The sequence below is a fragment of the Macaca thibetana genome, chromosome X, assembly GCF_024542745.1.
Source record: "Macaca thibetana thibetana isolate TM-01 chromosome X, ASM2454274v1, whole genome shotgun sequence".
NCBI classification, from domain to species: Eukaryota; Metazoa; Chordata; class Mammalia; order Primates; family Cercopithecidae; genus Macaca; species Macaca thibetana.
The window spans coordinates 97,275,657-97,296,216 of NC_065598.1; the positions used below are offsets into that span (position 1 = coordinate 97,275,657).

Genomic DNA, 20,560 nt, shown 5'->3' on the forward strand with positions numbered 1-20,560 from the left:
AACTATTGCAAGAACAGAAAACCAAACACCACATGTTCTCACGCATAGGTGGGAATTGAACAATGAGATCACTTGGACTCTGGAAGGGGAACATCACACACCAGGGCCTATTATGGGGAAGGGGGAGGGAGGAGGGATGGCATTGGGAGTTATACCTGATGTAAATGATGAGTTGATGGGTGCTGACGAGTTGATGGGTGCAGCACACCAACATGGCACATGTATACATATGTAACAAACCTGCACGTGGTGCACATATACCCTAGAACTTAAAGTATAATTTAAAAAAAAAAGACAATTACTATGCTCAGACTTTTATTTTTAGAAAAGTTATTCCCCAAGCCTTTAAGGAATGGAAAATTCTCTTGTTATGTAAACAATTCCAGAACACAGAAAACTTCCTAATTCATTTCATATGGCTAGTATAATTCTATTATAATACCAAAAACTGAAAAAGGATGGTACACAGAAAAAGAAAACTATAAACTGATCTCATCTAAAAAAATGTAAAACCAGATATTAGCAAATTGAAATCCAACAGTTTATCAAAAAAATTGTCACTACCGTGTGAGGTTTATTTCAAGAATTCAAAGGTGGTCCAATATTTAAACATTTTTATTGTAATCTACTATATTAAAATCATATTAAAGTATGATAATCTCAATAGGTACCATAAAATTTTTGTTGAAATTAAACATCAATTCCTGATAACAACTCCTGGAATTCTAGGAATAGAAGTTTCCTTATCTTGGCAAAGGATTTGTGTAGGAGATGCATAAAAATATTGTACTTAATGATGAAACATGAAAAGCATTCCCGTTATTTTCAGGAGCTAAACTCTGGCTATAAGGATGTCTATTATCACCTTTACTATTCAACATCACTCTGGACTTCTTGTTACATATAATAAGATGAAAAGATAACGTGAATAGTATAAAATATCAGAAAGGAAAAATATTAAACTGTCATTTACAGACAATATAAATGTATTTTGATAAAATCAGAGAAAATCAACTGCCAAACTTTTATAACTAATAATACAAATTCATTAGGGTGGCCTGATGCAAGGTCAACATTCAGAAATTGTAGCTTTGCTTTGCACCATCAATACACAATTGGAAAATGGATAAGAAGAAGCTTCTATGTTAGAATAGAGGAAGATACCACTTCACCGGATCTCTCCTAATATTTAACAAAATGCAGAATAAACAAAACAGCAGAAGAGTGGAGATGATCATCAGCAACCAAAGAAAGGGGCACATTCCAATGACGTAAACTTCAAAATATCTCAGCCGAGTAAAGAAACAGGAGATTCCAGAACTGGGCATTGTGGTACAGTGTAACCAGGCTCTTCCATTCCTCAGAAGCCATATAAGATACAGCAAGCACAAGACAAAGAATCTAAACAAGAAGAAAGCATACCACAAAGAACAGAAGGCAATTTCCAAGTACTTTAAGCTATAGAACAACTTAATAAGAATATGAACTTAATAAAACCAGAATGCAAAGATGAGATGTGAAAACAGCAGAATTAGGTAAAAGGAAGATTGCAAAGTAAAGAACCCATTAGGACAAAACAGCATTATAGAATAAATTATAAATAGAGTGAAATAAAAACACGTGGCTAAAAATTGAATTATAGACAGATGAAGGGCTTCACATAATTACATTGATGGGAAATGAAAAAGAAGAAATTAAAGGAACTAACTATATGTACATATATATGTTTATACATACACACACACATATATATTCTTAAGAGAGAATAAAATGTTTAGATCTAAAGAGCATAACATGTCCTGGGAAGTTTGATTGTCATTTGAAAGTTTGTTATTTCAGAGTGCTAGAACCTGAGATGATATTTTATCTTATTCTCTGTACTTTATTGTATTGCATTGCACTGCTTCTTTATAATCAGCATGCATCATTTTTATAAAAATAGTAGATTTTCTAAAAAAGTAGAGAGAATATAATATACAAAAAGCCACATTCACAATATTAACAAAAACTATGAAATATTGGGGAATACAGCTAATACGAAATGTATAAAATCTATAAAGAAAACCACACATACACGAAAAATGACACAATTTTCCTGAAGAGCCCAAAAGAGGATGAGAATAAAATTTAAAAATACTACATGATCCTGGGTGAAAATACTTTATTACTAAGATTTTAATGATTCCTTAAGTTGATCTATAAATTCTTTTTTTTTTTTTTTTGAGATAGAGTCTTACTCTGTTGCCCAGGCTGGAGTGCACTGGCATAGTCTGGGCCCACTGCAACCTCCACCTCCAGGGTTCAAGCGATTCTCATGCCTCATCCTCCCGAGTAGCTGGGACTACAGGTGTGCGCCACTACTCCTGGCTAATTTTTGTATTTTTAGTAGAGACGAGGTTTCACCATGTTGGCCAGGCTGGTCTCGAACTCCTGACCTCAAGTGATCCACCTAAAGTGCTGGGATTATAGGCACGACCCACCACACCCAGCTTAATCTAGAAATTAGATACAATCTTAATGAAAAGTCCAACAAGATTTTTTTAAAATGAAACTTGGAACTTCACTTGAAATGCCCAAGGATATCCAAAAATAGTTGGAAAAAGCAGAGCAATGAAGGATTTGTCTTCCCAGACACCAAAACTTGCTACAAAGCAACACTATGTAAAAGTGTGATATTGAGGCAGTTTATAACTATAACTATATATCTATATATTATCAGTGAAACAGAACAGTCAATTGATGAAACAGATATGAGTATAAATGAGAGTTTAACATATGGTTAAGTTAGCTCTTTTAAATTTATTGAGGAATAATGGACTATTATATGAATGGTGCTGGGATTTGGACACACACACACACACACACACACACACACACACACACACACACACACACATATATATGCAATGACCCAGAAGCCGTACAAGAAAAAGTTAATGTTTTTGACCACATCATAATGTAAAAATTCTGGAGTTAGGTGCCATGGCTCCAGAATCCAAAGTGCTGGCTCATGCCTGTAATCCCAGCACATTGGGAGGTCTGGGTGGGAGGATCTCAGCCTGGGGAATATAGTGAGACCCTGTCTCTACAAAAAATAAAAATTAGCTTGGTGTGGTGCCACACATTTGTAGTCCTAGCTACTCAGGAGACTGAGGCAGGAAGATCGCTTAAGCCCAGGGGTTCAAGGCTGCAGTGAGCTATGATCACGCTACTGCAGTCCAGCCTGGGCGACACGGCAAAACCTTGTCTAAAAAAGTAAAAATTCTGAATATCAAAAATACCATAAAATTAAGATGTTAGAGATGGATAGAGAAAGTATATGTACAACCTTTGTAATAGAAAAATAACAATTACAGAAATTGTAAAGACCTGCAAACCAGTGAGAAAAATACAGCTGAATAGGAAAATACTCAAAGGATATTAACTAATACTCAGAGAAGAAATGCAAATGGATGTTAAGCATGTGAAATTATGCTCAAGATAATAGATATTTAGGAAAATGTGAATTAAAAGGACAATCTGGGCCAGGTGCAGTAGCTCACACCTGTATGATCCCAGCATTTTGGGAGGCCGAGGCGGGTGGATTGCTTGAGCTCAGGAGTTCAAAACCAATCTGGGCAACGTGGCAAAAATCCGTCTATACCAAAAGTACAAAAATTAGCTGGGCGTGGTGGCATGCGCCTGTAGTCCCAGCTACTGGGGAAGCTGAGGTGGGAGGATCACCTGAACTCAGGGAGGTCGAGGCTGCAGTGAGCTGTGATTACACCACTGCACTCCAGCCTGGGCAACAGAGTGAGAACCTATCTCAAAACAAAACAAAAAAAGGACAATCTTTTGTTGAGTCTTATACTGGCAATAATTACTAATACAGACGGTCCCCAATTTATGACGATTCAACCTATGATTTTTTTACTTTAATTGATGGTGCAAAAGCAATACACATTCAGTAAAATCTGTACTTCAAGTACTCATACAACCATTCTGTTTTTCTTTCAATATAATATTCAGTAAATTACGTGAGATATTCAACACTTTATTATAAAATAGGCTTTGCATTAGATGATTTTGCTGAACTGTCAGCTAATGTGAGTGTTCCGAGCATTTCTAAGGTAGGCTAGGCTATGATGTTTGCTAGTTTGGATGTATTAAATGCATTTTAGATTTATGGTATTTTCAACCTATGAATTTATTTGGACATGACCCCATTATAAGCTGAGAAACATTTGTACACAGTGTGCATGAGGGTGTGGGGAAATAGATCCTGTCTTATGTTTGATGGGGGTATAAATTGGCCCAGCCTTTTTGGAGGACAGTTTGGTGGTACATCCATTAATGATATAAAATCTCATATCCTTCTTTTGGCAATATCAAATGTTTAAAATCTCATACATTTAATCAAATAATTATATTTACAGTAGAATATCCTAAAGAAATTCTTCTACCTGTTGGCAAAGCTGTATGTGCCAGATTGTTCATTGTAAACTTGCTTTATTAGCTCCAGATCCAGAACTCATAATATGAAGCAGTTAAAAAGAATGAAGCAGCTTTAAATGTACTGGTATGTAGAGCTCTTTGAGACATAACTTTAAGTGAAAAAAAATCTAGTTGCAAAGCAGTATGTTAATTATGATCCTGGCCAGGCGTGGTGGCTCGTGCCTGTAATCCCAGCACTTTGAGAGGCCCAGGTGGTTGGATCTCTTGAAGCCAGGAGTTCAAGATCAGCCTGGCCAACATGGTGAAACTCAGTCTCTACTAAAAATACAAACATTAGCTGGGCATGGTGGTGCACACCTGTAATCCCAGCTACTAGGGAGGCTGAGGCATGAGAATCGCTTGAATCCGAGAGGCGGAGGTTGAAGTGAGCCAAGATCGTGCCACTGTACTTCAGCCTGAGTGAAAGAGCAAGACTCCATATAAAAAAAATCTCATTTATATATTTTAGTAAGACATGTATGTGTATATTATGTATACAAAAGGTTAACACACCAAACTTAAAATGGAGAGGTAACTGTGATTTGGGTAAGGATAGGGGAGTTAAAGTGGTACTAGTGCTTTTTCTGGGTTTGAATTTTCTTTTCTTTTCTTTTTGAGACAGGGTTTCACTCCATTGCTGGTCTGGAGAACAGTGGTGCAATCACAGTTCACGGTAACCTTGAATTCCTGAGCTCAAACAATCCTCTTGCCAAGTAACCTCCCAAGTAGCTAGGACCACAGGCGTGCACCACCAAGCCCAGCTATTTTTTTTTTTTAATAGACAGGGTTTCCCTATGTTGGGAAACCTATGTAGGCTGGTCTCAAACTCTTGGCCTCAAGTAATGCTCTTGCCTCAGCCTCCCAAAGTATTGGGATTATAGGCGTGAACCACCACACTTGGCCTTGGGTTTGAATTTTATACTAGAATTGTACTCTTGTGGAATTTGTATGTAAAATAAACAGCAAATAATAAAACACCCCAATTATCTTTCCACCGGGATACACAGACCTAACTCCACCAGCCACATTGTATAAATATAACATGATTTATTTCATCTCTCCCCTATCAATAGCCATTTTTTGTTGCGTCAGGTTTTTTTGTTTTTGTTTTTGTTTTGACAGAGTCTCATTCTGTCACCCAGGCTGGAGTACAGTGGTGCGATCTCGGCTCACTGCAACCTCCATCCCCTGGGTTCAAGCAATTCTCCTGACTCAGCTTCCCGAGTAGCTGGGGTTATAGGCGCCTGCCAGTGCGCCCGGCTAATTTTCGTATTTTTAGTAGAGACAGGGTTTCACCATCTTGGCCAGGCTGGTCTTGAACTCCTGACCTCGTGATCCACCTGCTTTGGCCTCCCAAAGTGCTGGGATTACAGGCGTGAGCCACCGCGCCCGACTGTGTCAGTTTTTTAAAACCTTACAAGCACTGCAAAAAAAAAAAAAAAAAAAACAACAACAAAATTCTGGTATATATATCTTTGTGAAACTGTGTAGGTATATAGGTTGGCTAAATTCCAAGGAATTGAATTATTGGTCAAAGAATTTGTGAAATATTATAGTTATCATTTAATAGAGTTTGCCAAATTGTCCTATATAAAAAGGTTGCATCAATATCTGCCTCCAACAGAGTAGATGAGTGCCCACTTTCTGACAAACCAGTCAACAACATTATCAAGTTTCTAAACTTTGAGAAAATCGTACTTGAAACATGGTAAGGCATAGTTGTTTTGATTTGCATTTCTGTGTTTGAGCATCTTTTCATATGTTTATTAGTAATCTGTATTTCTTTTCTGTGAACAAATCTGTTCATGTCTTTTGGCACATTTTTCTATTGGGTTGTTTATCATGTTACTAATGATATGTAAGAGCTTTTAGATTATTACAAGTTAGCTTTTGACAGTCAATGTTTATGGGTTTTTTTTTTTTACTTTACCAAAGCTTAAAATTTTTATTCAATTAATTTATCAATATTTTCCTTTGGTGGAGAAAGTGAGTTCGTCACTGGCAACTGAGTTCTGAAAAGTCATTAGTAAGATTGTAAGGCACTAGGACTTCCTTCCTTGGCTCTTGAAAGGGCCTCCTCCACACAGGGGCCCCTCACAGTGGAGCCCCTCCCTCTGGGGTGTCATTTTTCAATGTTCTAAGAAAGAGGCTGCCTGGAGGGTCTATATTTGGAATATTACTCCGCAGTAGGGACAGGTGGATGCGTGGGGACTAACTTCTGCATATTTGGTCCTTGAGTTTTGGGATTATTCTGAGGGACTTGTATGGAAGCTGCAGTGAAGTTGTAACACAAGGCAGGACATGAAAAAACTTCTTTTTCTTGGCAACTGCTTGAGATCCATGTACATTGCCCTTCCACTTGTGAGGGAAAAAAAAATGACACAGACATTAGGTGTGTTGCAGTGATTCACAGTCACCCACAGACCCTCACCACCATCTCCATTTGAAAATATTGAACACTCGCCACTGCTAGGGTAATGTGTAGTACATGAATGGCAGACACCGGCGAGATCTTAAGTGTTATGATGGATGAAAATTCCACCTGTTAAGCCTCCTTTACATCCAAGCTCTTGCAGTTGGTTGTTCCATGGGTGCGGTGAGGCTGATCTGATTACATGCTTATGTAAAATCCAAATAAAGCCCCTCGAATGGAAGACAGGTTAATTTGGGAAGTCACTAGTAAAGCAGGTTAATTTGGTAAGTCACTAGTAAAGCAGTAGGCTCATCAGGAGTTGGGTCTTATATATATCCTCTAGGAGTCTTCTCTGAAGAAGGTCTTAGACACCTGAAAAAAGACGCTGAGTTCAGCCAGAACCTCAAAGGTTACAAATCACTTGTGTAAAATTGTCAAGATTAGAAAACGAAATGTCTTTCCAAAGATTAATTTATAGATTATATTGAAAACGTGCTGGTTTTGTTTAGGACAATTTTGTATTTAAAATGTCAAGAATTACTAGTCTGTTTTAAAAACTGTGAAATAGTTTACAGTAACTAGAAAACATTTTAAAATGTGGCACAAAATAATGTAAACAAAAGAATGAGTCTTTTGTTATTTTTATGCCCTGAATATTTTTTGTGTCAAATGAAAATGGCTATACTGTATTTTCTGATTACAAAATTATAAAAGAATGTCATATTAAAAGAAAAAAAAAGGAACACAAAAAAGAAAGTTAAAGCTCTACTTGCACCTTCTGCTTTCCTTCCTGATACCCCCTTCCACAGCCCATTTGGTGCAGGCATTGTACTTAGAGAGGGCATGTAGTGTAGGGGGCGGGTGGGGAGTGCTAGTCTTACAGCCTAAGAGAGAAAGAAAGGATTACTCAAAGAAGAAGCGGAAAAGGCCACAGTCAAGGTCCAGGAGTGGGTAGGGGGATGCAGACCCTCCCCTGTAACTGAAGATGGGTAAACTCCAACCGCAAGGCGATGATGCCACTTGTGGGCCCTCAGATTGGAGAGGACTGAGATGAGTGACAAGGGCGTGCGCACTGGGGCACCGAGCACAGACCGCAGAAGGGGGATGTCTGTGCGTGCGGAGTGGAGGAGGGGGTAGTTCCTGGTGACTGGCCGCCAGCCCTTGGTGGGTGGTAGGGGGTGGTGGGGAGGAGGACGAGCTCGGCGGTGACGCGCGGTCCTCACGTGACCCGGAGCTGCAGAGCTACGCAGCCTTCGGTGCAGTCGTCACTAGCGTCTGGCTACCAGCTCCCCGCTGCCCTGCGCTCGGCGGGCTGGCATCGGGCCCGGGGATAGCGGAGCAGGTAAGGGCCCCGGGGCCCACGCGTCCTGGCCAGGCCGGCAGAAGCTCACTGAACCGGGCAGCGGTTTCGGGGCTTGAGGGGACGGTGGTCTATGCTGCCTCAAGTTCGAGGAGCCTTTGCCTCCGATTCTCCCTAGCCCCCCTGCCTCCGCCTACATCTGTGCAGGCGAACTGTGGGCTTTGATTTGTGGGGAGATTGTCTCCGCCAGAGGAAAATACAGAGATTGAGATGCCCATCACTCAAATCACTGGCCACACATGTCCGCTCGCTTCCTGCTCAATTTAGTGGAAGGGATGCGCCACGGTGGCGTTTGCAGAGAAAATGGTGGGCCTTAGAGACTGGACGGTGGGGTTGGTAAGGGTGGTGTCTCAGACTGTGGGGAGGGACGTTTGATAACCAGGTTCCTGAACCCGGAAAGGCGAGTATTGGGATCTATGTCCTGGGCTCTAGACCAACACTAAGTGGTTTTACTCTCTCCTGTCTGTCGGACGGTAGTTCGGTGTGGAACTGTTTGCGGCGAGGAGAAAGGAAGGAGAGGAGAAAACTGCACTGGATCACGGAGGTTAGTGGGCGTACAGGCACTATCTGAACCTTTGGAGTTCTATATGAATTCTACGACAGGAACTTAGGTGCGGTTGTCTGATTGGGATGTGGGGTGGTGCTAGCTTGGGGACTTTCCCTAAACTGCATTTTACTTACCAAGCTTAGGACTTTTAAATTGTATGTTGAAGATCAATAAAGACAGCAAACTTTTCTACAGATGCTTTTATTTGCATTTCAGATAATATTGAGAAAAGATAAATTGTATTAAATAATGTTACTTTTTTTTTTTTTGAGATGGCCTTTGGCGGGGAAGGATAGTGATTTTGTAGAAGCAAAAGGCTTCCCCTATAGCTTTTCTCTTCTGCTGGAGACTCCTAGAGATAAGTTGAAAGGGACGTAGACAACGGTAGGCTGTGGTTCTAGAGTATGGGATCTGGGGGCTCCCATCTTTCCTGCCATCCTCCAGTTTTCCAGATCCCTCTACCTACCTCACCATCTTGGTGAAGGAAATGGTGGGCTTTTGGGGAAATCCCTAGAACCCTACAGGTGGTTTTAAAATAATTTGCCTTGTCGGGCCCAGTGGTTTTTGCCTGTAATCCCAGCACTTTGAGAGGCCCAAGCAAGAGGATTGCTTGAGCTCAGGTGTTCAAGACCAGCCTGGGCAACATAGCGAGACTTTGTCTCTACATATAATTTAAAAATTAGCTTGGCATGGTGGCACAGGCTGTAGTTCCTGCTATTCGGGAGGCGGAGGTGGGACATCTTTTGAGCCTGGGAGATCAAGACTGCGGTGAGCCATGATCGTGCCACTGCACTCCAGCCTGGGTGACAGAGTGAGGCCCTGTCTCAAAATAAATAAAAAATAAAATAAAATAAAATAAAATAATGTGCCTCTGTCTGTTGCCTTTTACTTTTCCTGCCTCGCTTTTCCATCCTTCCCATTTCAGTGCTGGGGAAGCCCCCCGCTTTTTTTTTTTTTCTGCCAGCAAATGGGTCTCTAAATCCAGACAGGCAGGTACAGGGACCTATGTCTTAGATGGTAAAGTGTCACAAGTACTTAACATCCACTCTCTTCTTTTTCTCCATCTGTTCCAAGGTCTTCCCATAGGCCTGCAGTAGGGCTGTTTACCGTTGGAAGCAAGGGAAAGAGGAGGAGACCAATCTAGAAGGATGGAGGTTGGTGTGAAGCGGGGATAGTCTCTGGGGATGACAAGAAAGGGTGGGCATAGGAGGTGGCTGAGATTTAACAGGATCTCAGTGGAGTGCTGGATTGCCACAGTGCTGCCATGCCTCCTGTGGATTTCAGTGCAGGAAATGATAGGAATATGGGGGTAAGGGTGGGCTGGAGTATGACTGGGGGAAGACTTGATGAGGGGACCATGAAATGGTACACATTAGTATATTGAGCCTGGGCTCTGGCGAGGCAGACATTGGGGTCAGGGATCAGGGTGCTTGTCTGTTCTACCAGAGACTCGGTTTCCATTACCTACTCTTTGTTTACTTGTCCATAGATCTGCCTGCATATCTGCTACAGGGCGTAAGATCACTGGAAGCAAAGAAACAAAGAGGAGATTGCTCCTGATCAGTATAGACTGGTAAGAGTGTGGGGACTGCCTGGGTAGACCTCTAGAGTGGGTTGGTGGAGACCAGTGTGCATCCAGTAAGGACCAGTGACCAGTCTGGAGGATGAGGATCCTCAGCCTCTCCTTTTCCAGCCACCTTTCCCACCATCCCTGTCACTTACTCCATACCCTCACCTTAATTCTGGTACAGGGAAAAGAGTGTGACAGCGTCTTGGGGTGGACTGAAGAAAGGTAGTTTGCTAATAATATGCCTGTCCCATCAAGAACAAACTCTCTACTCCCATCTGTCCCTCCATCTGTCTGTCTGTCTCTCTCTAGGTCCAGAGATCTCATGAATTTATGTATCTACTTTAGGGTGTATTGCCAAGATAAGCAAGAGGAGAGGAGGGAACTGCCTCGGATCATTACAGGTTGGTATGAGGGTGCGGCCCTGTAGACAGGTGACCAGAGTAGGTCCAGTAGAAATCAAAGTCTGGGACTTCTCAGTTGCTCCCATTTATTGTCAGACTTCCTACCATCCTTTCCACTGTTCATTTGGTGTATGGAAATGTGTATAGAAGTACCTTGGAAGAAAATTATTGGGCGTTGGGGAAGGTGGAGAGAGGATGAAATAAGAGGAATGGAGAGGCTGCTAATCATCCTCTCTTCCACCAAGCACATGGTTCTACCCTTTTCTGTTCCTATATGTATCTATCTGTATGATGCAACAAAATCAGAAGAGAAATTTTAGTCCATTTCCTTCCTCCACTTCTAGGTCCACCTCCAGTGGCAGCTGTAGTGGCCTTTGAGTGGCTGAAGACCAGCACCCTCACAGGCCTACACCCACAACTACCACTCTCTTTACCCCAGCCCAAGTGCGCTCTACCATACCTTGTTCGTGCTTTCAGCAGGGGTGATTACATGGGCCGCACTCAGGAAGTGGGCTGGGTGACTGCAGGACTGGTGATCTGGGCTGGCACCTGCTACTACATTTACAAATTTACCAAGGGAAGAGCCCAGAGTGTGAGGACACTTGCCAGAAATGGATCCACAGTTAAGATGGAGACTGTGGTTGGGGTACAGAGCCAGACCTTGGCCAAAAGTGAAGCAGAGATTAAGACTAAACCCCAGGCTGAGATTGGAGCAGAAACTGGAACAAGAGGTGGGCCTGGGGCTGAAGTAGAGACCAAGGGCACTGCTATAGCCAGACACAGAGCCAACTCTCAGGCCAAAACAATGGTTGAGGCAGAGGCAGAGACTCAATCTGAGTCCAAAGTGGTGGCTGGAACACTGGTCATGACAGAGGCAGTGACTCTGACTGAGGTCAAGGCCAAAGCCAGAGAAGTGGCCATGAAAGAAGCAGTGACCCAAACTGATGCTGAGGCTGGCAAAATAGTTAAGAAAGAAGCAGTGACGCAGACCAAGGCTAAAGCTTGGGCACTGATTGCCAAGACAGAGGCCAAGAGAGAAGCAATGACCCAGACCAAAGCTGAAACTCATATATTGGCTGAAAAAGAGACAGAGATTAACAGAGTAATGGTTACACAGAGTGAGACCTTGGCAGTACCCAAGGAAGTGGTCAAGATGGGGGCCACGAACAAGACTGGAATTGTGGATGAAACCAAGACAAGAGCTCTGGAAGAGACTGTGAGTGTGGCTAAGACTCAGTCTGAGGCCTGGCCTGGTGCCACAGTTGATGCTAGGGGAAATCCCAATGGCATGTCCAGGGAGGTGGCTGGAGTGGACGTGAAGTCCTGTGCACAGTCTCAGGCTGTCACCAAGATCAAGGGTGATGACATGCCTGGTGCTGGGATTGAGGACATGGGGAATTGCAAAACCATGTCTAGGGCAGAGTCTGGGGAAGACACGAGGGCTTCTGCTCAGCCTCAAATTGTTGCCAAAACCCAGACTGAGGCCATTCCTGGGGCAAAGGTTGATGCCGGGAATAACGCCAATGCCATGTGTAAGGTGGGGGCAGGGGCAGATGTGAGAGCTTGTGTACAACCTCAGACTGTGGTCAAGAAACAGGCTGAGGTGACGTCTGGTGCCGGGGTTGATGGTAGGGGAAATACCAATGTCATATCTAAGGCAATAACTGGAGCTGACATGAGAGCTGCTGCTCAGCCTCAAGCTGTTGCAAGCGCTCAGGCTGAGGCCATGTCTGATGCCAAGGTTAAGGACAGAGGCAATCCCAATGCCATGACTAAAGCAGGGGCCAGGGCAAACCTGAGGGCCAACTCCCAGGTTGAGGCCTTGCCTGATGCCAGGGATAAGAGCAGAGGCAATCCCAATGTTATCGCTAAGGCGGGGGATGGGACAGACATGTTGTCCTGTACACAGCCTCAGCTTGTGGCCAGTGTTCAGGCTAATACCTTGTCTGATGGCAGAATTAAGGTCAAGGGCAATGTCAATACCATGCCTAAGGAAGGAGCTGGGGTGGATATGAAGGCTCAAGGTATGGCCCAGAGCCAGGGTGAAGCCTTACCTAATACTAGAGGTAAGGCTAGGGGCAAAGCCAAAGCCAAGTGTAAGACAGGGTCTGGGATGGACATGAAAACCTGTACTCAACCTCAGACTGGGGTCAAGACCCCAGCTGAGGCCTTGCTTGATTCCAGGGTTGATGGTAGGGGCAATCCTAATGCCACTTCTAAAGCTGGGACTAAGGCAGACCAGAGGGCCTGTAGTCAGCCCCTGGTTGTGGCCAATCCCCAGGGTGAGGCCTTGCCTGGTGCCAAGAATAAAGTCAAAGGCAATCCCCATGCTGTGCTTAAGGTGGGGGCTGGAGAAGGTACAGCAGATTCTGCCCAGCCTCAGGCAGTGGTCAGTTTCCAGGGTGAGGCCTTGCTTGGTACCAAGAATAAAGTTAAGGGTAATCCCAATGTTGTGCTTAAGGCAGAAGTTGGAGCAGGTGCAATGGGCACTGCCCAGCTTCAGATTGAGGCCAGTTCCAAGGGTGAGGCTTTGCTTGATTCTAAGAATACGGTCAAGGGTAATTCCAATGCTGTGTCTAAGGCAGGGGCTGGGACAGATACAACAGGCTCTGTCCAGCCCCAGATTGTGGCCAATTCCCAGGGTGAGGTCTTGCCTGGTGCCAAGAATAAGTTCAGAGGCAATTCCACTACTGTGCCTAATTCAGGGGTTGGGCTGTATACAACAGACTCTGCCCAGCCCCAGGCTGTGGCCAATTCTCAGGGTGAGGTCTTGCCTGGTGCCAAAAATAAGGTCAAGGCCAATCTTAATGCTCTGTCTAAGGCAGAAGCTGGGATGGGTGCAACAGGCTCTGTTCAGTCCCAGGCTGTGGCTAATGCCCATTGTGAGACCTTGCCTGGTGCCAAGAATAAGGTCAGGGGAAATTGGAATGCTGTGTCTAAGGCAGGGGCTGGGATGGATACAAGGGGCTCTGCCCAGACCCAGGCTGTGGCCAATTCCCAGGGTGAAGTCTTGCCTGGTGCCAGGAATAAGGTCAAGGGCAATCCCAATGTTGTGTCTAAGGCAGGGGCCAAAGAAGATACAATGGGCTCTGCCCAGCCTCAGGTTGTGGCTAACTCCCAGCGTGAGACCTTGCCTGGTGCCAGGAATAAGGTCAAGGGCAATCCCAATGTTGTGTCTAAGGCAGGGGCCAAAGAAGATACAATGGACTCTGCCCAGCCTCAGGTTGTGGCTAACTCCCAGCGTGAGACCTTGCCTGGTGCCAGGAATAAGGCCAAGGGCAATTCCAATGCTATTTCAAAGGCAGAGGCTGGGGCAGGCATAATGGGCTCTGTCCAGGTACAGGTTGTGGCCAGTTCTCAGGGTGAGGTCTTGCCTGCGGCCAAAAATAAGGTCAGGGGCAATTCCAATGCTGTGCCTAAGGCAGAGGCTGGGGCAGATACAGTGGGCTCTGCCCAGCCCCAAGCTGTCGCTAATTCCCAGAGTGAGACCTTGCTTGGTGCCAGGAATAAGGTCAAGGGCAGTACCAATACTGTGCCTAAAGCAGGGACTGGGGCAGGCACAAGGCACTCTGCCCAGGCTCAGATTGTGGCCGGTTCCCAGGGTGAGACCTTGCCTGGGGCAAGGGACAAGGCTATGCCCAGCTCTGAGGCAGAAACCACAGCAGAAGATGAGGTCTATGCAAAGCCTGAGGCTCAGGCCATGCCCATTTCTGAGAGTGAGGGTGGGTCAGGCACTCAAGCCTGCAGAAAGACTCAGCTTAACATCCATGACTACTACTGGAATGGGATTGGTGTTGAAGATTGGATTGCTGCTGAGCGGTGGATCAAATTTAGATTTCAGACCATGGATGGAGACTGGGAAAATAGCGTGTCCTGGGCTGATGATGAGAATGAAGCCAGTATTGGGTCCTGGAGTGGGGCTAGTGATAAGGCTGGGATTATTAGGTCTTGGGCTGTGGCTTGTGATGAGGCCAGTGTTAAGTCCTGGGCTGGGGCCAGGGCTGAGAATGAGGTTGGTATTGGGACTTGGGCTAGAGCTGGGGAGCAGGCCAGTGGAGGGCTCTGGGCTGGGGGTCAGCCTAGTGAGGGGACCTGGGCTGGGGACAAGGCCAGTGGAGGGGCCTGGACTGGGGCTGAGAACCAGGCCAGTGGGGGGTCTTGGGTTCTCGCTGGGAATCAGGCCATTGGAGAGCTTTGGGCTGTGGGTCAGGCCAGTAATGGGTCCTGGCCTGGAGGACAGGCCAGTGGGGTGTCCTGGGTTGGGGCAGAGGCCATTGGAGGGTCCTGGACTGGGGCTGAGAACCAAGCCAGTGGAGGGTCTTGGGCTGGAGCTGGGGCTGGGAATATGAGTAGTGTTTCATACTGGGCTGGCGTCGTGGATCAGGCCAGTGGAGGGTCCTGGGCTGGGACTAGTGATCAATCTGGTGGTGGGTCCAAGCCTAGATTTGAGGATCAAGCCAGTGGAGAAGGGTCCTGGGCTGGGGCTGGTGACCAGGCTAGTGGAGGGTCAAGGTTGGGGCCTGAGGACCAGTCCAGTGGAAGGTCTTGGGCTGACACTGCAGACCAAGCCAGTGGAGGGTCTAGGCTGGGCCATGTAGATCAGTCCAGTGGTGGGTCCTGGGCTGGGACACTTGATCAGTCTGGTGGTGGGTCCAAGCCCATATTTGAAAATCAGACCACTGAAGAAGGGTCTTGGGCTGGGGCTGGTGGCCAGGCTGGTGGAGGGTCCAAGGTGGGGTCTGAAGACCAGTCCAGTGGAAGGTCATGGGCTAACTCTGGGGACCAAATCAGTGGAGGATTCTTAGTTGGGGTTGTGGACCAGGCCAATGGAGGATCCTGGACTGGGGCTGGGCATCCTGCTAGTGGTGGGCCAAAGCCTATATTTGAGGATCAGGCCAGTGGCAGAGGGTCCTGGGCTGATGCTGGGGACCAGGTTGTTGGAGACTCTAGGCTGGGGCTTAGGGACCAGTCTAGTGGAGATTCCTGGGCTGGCACTGGGGACCAGGCCAGTGGATGGTTCTGTGTTTGCCCTGGGAGTCAGACGAATGGAGGGTCTTGGGGTGGGGCTAGTGGCCAGGATGTTGGAGGGTCTAGGCCAGGGCCCACGAACCAGTCCAGTGCTGGGTCCTGGGATAGCCCTGGGGGTCAGGTCAGTGGAAGCTCCTGGACTGGGGCTGGGGCTGTGGATCAGGTTGGTGGTTGTTCCAAACCTGGATTTGAGGATCAGGCCATTGGAGGGGGGTTCTGGCCTGGACCTGGGGACCAGACTGGTGGAGGCTCCAGGCCAGGGTCTGAGGATCAGTCCAGTGGAATAGGTTCCTGGGGTGTGGCTGGTGGCCAGGTCCTTGGGGGAGCTAGGCCTGCAGACCAGTCCAGTGGTGGGTCCTGGGCTGGCACTGGGAATCAGGTCAGTGGAAGGTCCTGGATTGGGCCTGGGAATCAGGCTGGTGACTGTTCCAAGCCTGAATTTGAGGATCAGGCTTGTGGAGGAAGCTCCTGGGCTGGTGCTGGGAGCCAAGCCAGTGGAGAATCCTGGGCTGGATCTACGCCTGGGAATGAGGCCACTGGAGGGTCTAGGATGGGATCTGAGGACCAGGCCACTGGAGGATCCTGGGCTAGATCTGAGGACCAGGCCAGTGGAAGGTTTCAGGTCAGTGTTGAGGTGGAGGCCAACGAAGGATTCTGGTTTGGGCCTGGGGCTGAGGCCGTTATAGGGTCTTGGTGCTGGACAGAGGCGAAAGCTGATATTGTGTCCAAGCCTGATGATAAAGATGAGGCCACTACTGCATCCAGATCGGAGGCTGGGGAAGAGGCCATCATTTGTTCTAGGACTGAGGCTGAGAACAAGGCTAGTAGTGGCTCCTGGATTAGATCTGAGGAGGTGGCTTATATGGGCTCCTGTGTAGGGGCTGAGGCTGAGGCTGAGGCTGAGGCTGGGGCTGGGGCTGAGGCTGGGGCTGAGGCTGAGGCTGGGGCTGAGGCTGTGGCTGAGGCTGAGGCTGAGGCTGGGGCTGAGGCTGGGGCTCGGGCTGGGGCTGAGGCTGGGGCTGGGGCAGAGGCTGAGGCTGGGACTGGGGCTGAGGCTGAGGCTAGGGCTGAGGCTGAGGCTGGGGCTGGGGCTGAGGCTGAGGCTAGGGCTGGGGCAGAGGCTGAGGCTGAGGCTGAGGCTGAGGCTAGAGCTGGAGCTGAGGCTGAGGCTGAGGCTGAGGCTGAGGCTGAGGCTGGGGCTAGGGCTGAGGCTGAGGCTGGGGCTGGGGCTGGGGCTGAGGCTGGGGCTGGGGTTTGGTCCTGGGATGGAGATGCAACCACTGTAGAGTCTAGGCTTGGGGCTGGGGAAGAGGCTGGTGTAGAGTCCTGGACCTTGGCTAGGGATGTGGGAGAGGATGAGCTAAGTAGAGAGTCCAGCCCCGATATTGAGGAGATCAGTTTAAGGTCTTTGTTTTGGGCTGAGAGTGAGAACAGTAATACGTTCAGATCTAAGAGTGGGAAAGATGCCAATTTTGATTCTGGAGCTGGGGATAACACCAGCATCGAGGATAAGTTTGAGGCTGCTGGTGGAGTTGATATAGGGTCTTGGTTCTGTGATGGTAATGAAAATACAAATGAGGACAAATCTGCATCTAAGGCTAAAGCCAAAAAGTCGTCTGAGTCAAGAGGCACATATCCGTCCATGGTCCCTGGGGCAGGAATGGGGTCATGGGATGGAGCCATGATCTGGTCGGAAACTAAGTTTCCACACCAAAGTGAGGCCAGTTTCCCAGTTGAAGATGAGTCCAGAAAACAAACCAGGACTGGGGAAAAACCTCGGCCCTGGTCTTGCCGCTGTAAACGCGAAGCTAATATGGATCCACGAGATCTTGAAAAACTCATTTGCATGATTGAGATGACTGAAGATCCTTCTGTTCATGAAATAGCCAATAATGCTTTATATAACAGTGCTGATTATCCTTATTCTCACGAAGCTGTTCGTAATGTAGGTGGAATTTCAGTTATTGAAAGCTTGCTCAATAATCCCTACCCCAGTGTTAGGCAGAAGGCTTTAAATGCACTGAATAATATCTCAGTGGCTGCTGAAAACCATAGGAAGGTTAAAACTTACTTAAACCAAGTATGTGAAGACACCGTCACCTATCCCTTGAATTCAAATGTGCAGTTGGCTGGACTAAGATTGATAAGGCATCTGACTATTACCAGTGAATATCAGCATATGGTTACAAATTATATTTCAGAATTTCTTCGTTTGTTAACAGTGGGAAGTGGAGAAACTAAAGATCATGTTTTGGGAATGCTTTTGAATTTCTCTAAAAATCCATCTATGACAAAAGACTTGCTCATTGCCAATGCACCGACATCACTGATTAACATTTTTAGCAAGAAAGAGACAAAGGAGAATATTCTTAATGCTCTTTCACTATTTGAAAATATAAATTACCATTTTAAAAGAAGAGCAAAAGCATTTACCCAGGACAAATTCAGTAAAAATTCCCTTTATTTCCTATTCCAACGACCTAAAGCATGTGCCAAGAAACTTCGAGCCTTAGCAGCAGAATGCAATGACCCTGAGGTGAAAGAGAGAGTTGAACTATTAATAAGTAAACTCTGATTTGCTGTATGTTCCCAAACAAATTTGAGTAACATTTTGGTTTTGCACTCTGGAAGTAATGCACATTGTAAATTGCATTATAACTTCGAAACTGATGTTACCTATGATGGTCTATAGCCAGACCATTTTATGAACACCAAATGAATTCAAGCTTGTACTAAAAATACATGTGTTGATTTTTATCTTGTCTGGATTGAGATATTTTTAGTATGCTTCATGAGCAGAAACTGAACGGATTCTTCATAAGTAAGGTAATCTTTGGTCCTTTGTGTGGACTTATGTTTATACATTTAAGACTTTATTTTTATGTCATCAATAAAGTTGTGTGTTTTAAGCAGCAGAAAAAAGTTATTGTCCTTGTCCTTGAGTTTATGATCTGTTTGGAAAGGCAAGATATATGGAAACAAAAAGATAGTAATAAAACTGGGAGCTTCCAATCATGGCCAGATGCCTCCTATCAGTGTTTAGAGGTGGCAAAAACTGCTTCAGGCAACAGTGCTCAAGGAAAGTTTTACAAAGGAGGGGGACCCTTAGGTAAGCTGGGATTCAAGGATACAAAAGGATCAGAAGGGCACTCAAGATGGAAGGAGTGATGGGAAAAAGGGCATGGAGATGGGAATCCTTCTCCAGAGAGAAGTGCTGGCCTGCTGGAATGGAAAGTGTAGGGAGGGTAGTGATGAGAGAGAGAGTCAGGCGGTAAAGGTGAGTCCTGTTCGTGGAGCACCCCTAACTGCTAAACTGGGGTGTCTGAATATTACTGCATCCACCCCTGGGAGACATCAAGGCCTTTTGTGACCAGAGGAATGACAAGATGAAAGGAAAACGATACGGTAGATTTATGTGCGACAGGAGTCCAAGCTGGGGTGGGGATAGGAGTGGTGACTGGAGATTGGAAAAACAGGAAGCTACCACAAGTTAGTCCAAGCATGAGATAATAAAGGTGTGAAGTTTTACTGGTGGCCATGGGAATGGTAAGGAGAGTATGGATGTGAGAGGCCCTTTGAACCAAAAAGTGCTGAGATGTATTCTGGAGACATACAGAGAGGACCAATTTTATTTTAGGGTCCTTGGGGTATTTGACAGAAAAATGTCCTCTTGGCCAATTCTGATATCCATGTAAGTGAACAGTTACAACTTTGAAGTAATAAGAAAGTGTACTAGAAGAAAGAATAAGTTTTAGTGCTTGTATCAGATTTCCTTTATGAGGTTGGTTAAGGTGGGGCCTTTGTGGAACCATAGAGAGTGTTGTTGGGGTACACATAAAAGATCTACCTCGCTCCCACGCCTTAGTGAGGGTGAGGGTGTCAGGGGAGGAGCACTCTCAAACTGCTGGTGGGAGTATACACTGGTACAAGGTCCATTGGAATATATGCACATCCATTGACCCTGTAATTCTACTTGTAGAAATGTATCTTTAGGAAATAATCACATAATTGGCTTGTGGAAAGCTGTGCATCTTCAAACTGTTTGGAAGGGTGAAAAATTGTAAATGACCCAAGTATCTCAAGATAGGCAGTTGGCTAAGCAAATTGATGTGTGTCTACACATTTAAATATTATGCAGCTATTGAAAAGGTTGATGGACATCTATATGTGCCTACATTAGAAATTCAGCATATAATCTTAAGTGGGAAAAATAGGCTGTAAAAGCACATGCCATACTTTTAATGAAGAAAAAGTATATATCTAAATTATCTTGCTACATACTCTGAGAATGTTAATAGTTTTCTGTGGGTGTTAGACTGATGGGTGATTTCATTTTTTTTTTTTCCTTTCTTTTGAGACGGAGTCTCGCTCTGTCTCCCAGGCTGGAGTGCAATGGCGCGGTCTGGACTCACTGCAACCTCTGCCTCCTGGGTTCAAGCGATTCTCCTGCCTCAGCCTCCCGAGTAGCTGGGATTACAGGCGCCTGCCACCACACCTGGCTATTTTTTTTGTACTTTTAGTAGAGACGGGCTTTCACCACGTTGGCCAGACTAGTCTTGAACTCCTGACCTCAGGTGATCTGCCTGCCTCGGCTTCCCAAAGTGCTGGGATTACAGGCGTGAGCCACCACGCCCGGGCTCATTTGTTTTTTATTTAACTCTATTTATGATATTTATATAATAAATGAAATTTTATGCATAATTTACCAACAAGGAAAAGGATGGATTCATACTAGGCAGGCCTGGCCAATAGTATTTGAGGGACCTGG

The 20,560-nt window shown here is 45.8% G+C and overlaps 2 protein-coding genes across 3 annotated transcripts in view; both read left to right on the forward strand.

The window, feature by feature from the left end:
- Positions 1-20,560, forward strand: part of TCEAL2 (transcription elongation factor A like 2) — a 647,988-nt gene that overhangs the window by 140,014 nt on the left and 487,414 nt on the right. The window lies entirely within an intron of this gene.
- Positions 7,942-18,716, forward strand: ARMCX4 (armadillo repeat containing X-linked 4). Its single transcript, XM_050776074.1, has 8 exons — positions 7,942-8,228; positions 8,724-8,790; positions 9,868-9,947; positions 10,283-10,366; positions 10,673-10,764; positions 11,109-16,708; positions 16,763-16,816; positions 17,009-18,716. Exons 5-8 carry the CDS (start codon positions 10,686-10,688, stop codon positions 18,365-18,367), a joined length of 7,092 nt encoding a protein of 2,363 aa, XP_050632031.1. The 5' UTR covers positions 7,942-8,228; positions 8,724-8,790; positions 9,868-9,947; positions 10,283-10,366; positions 10,673-10,685; the 3' UTR covers positions 18,368-18,716.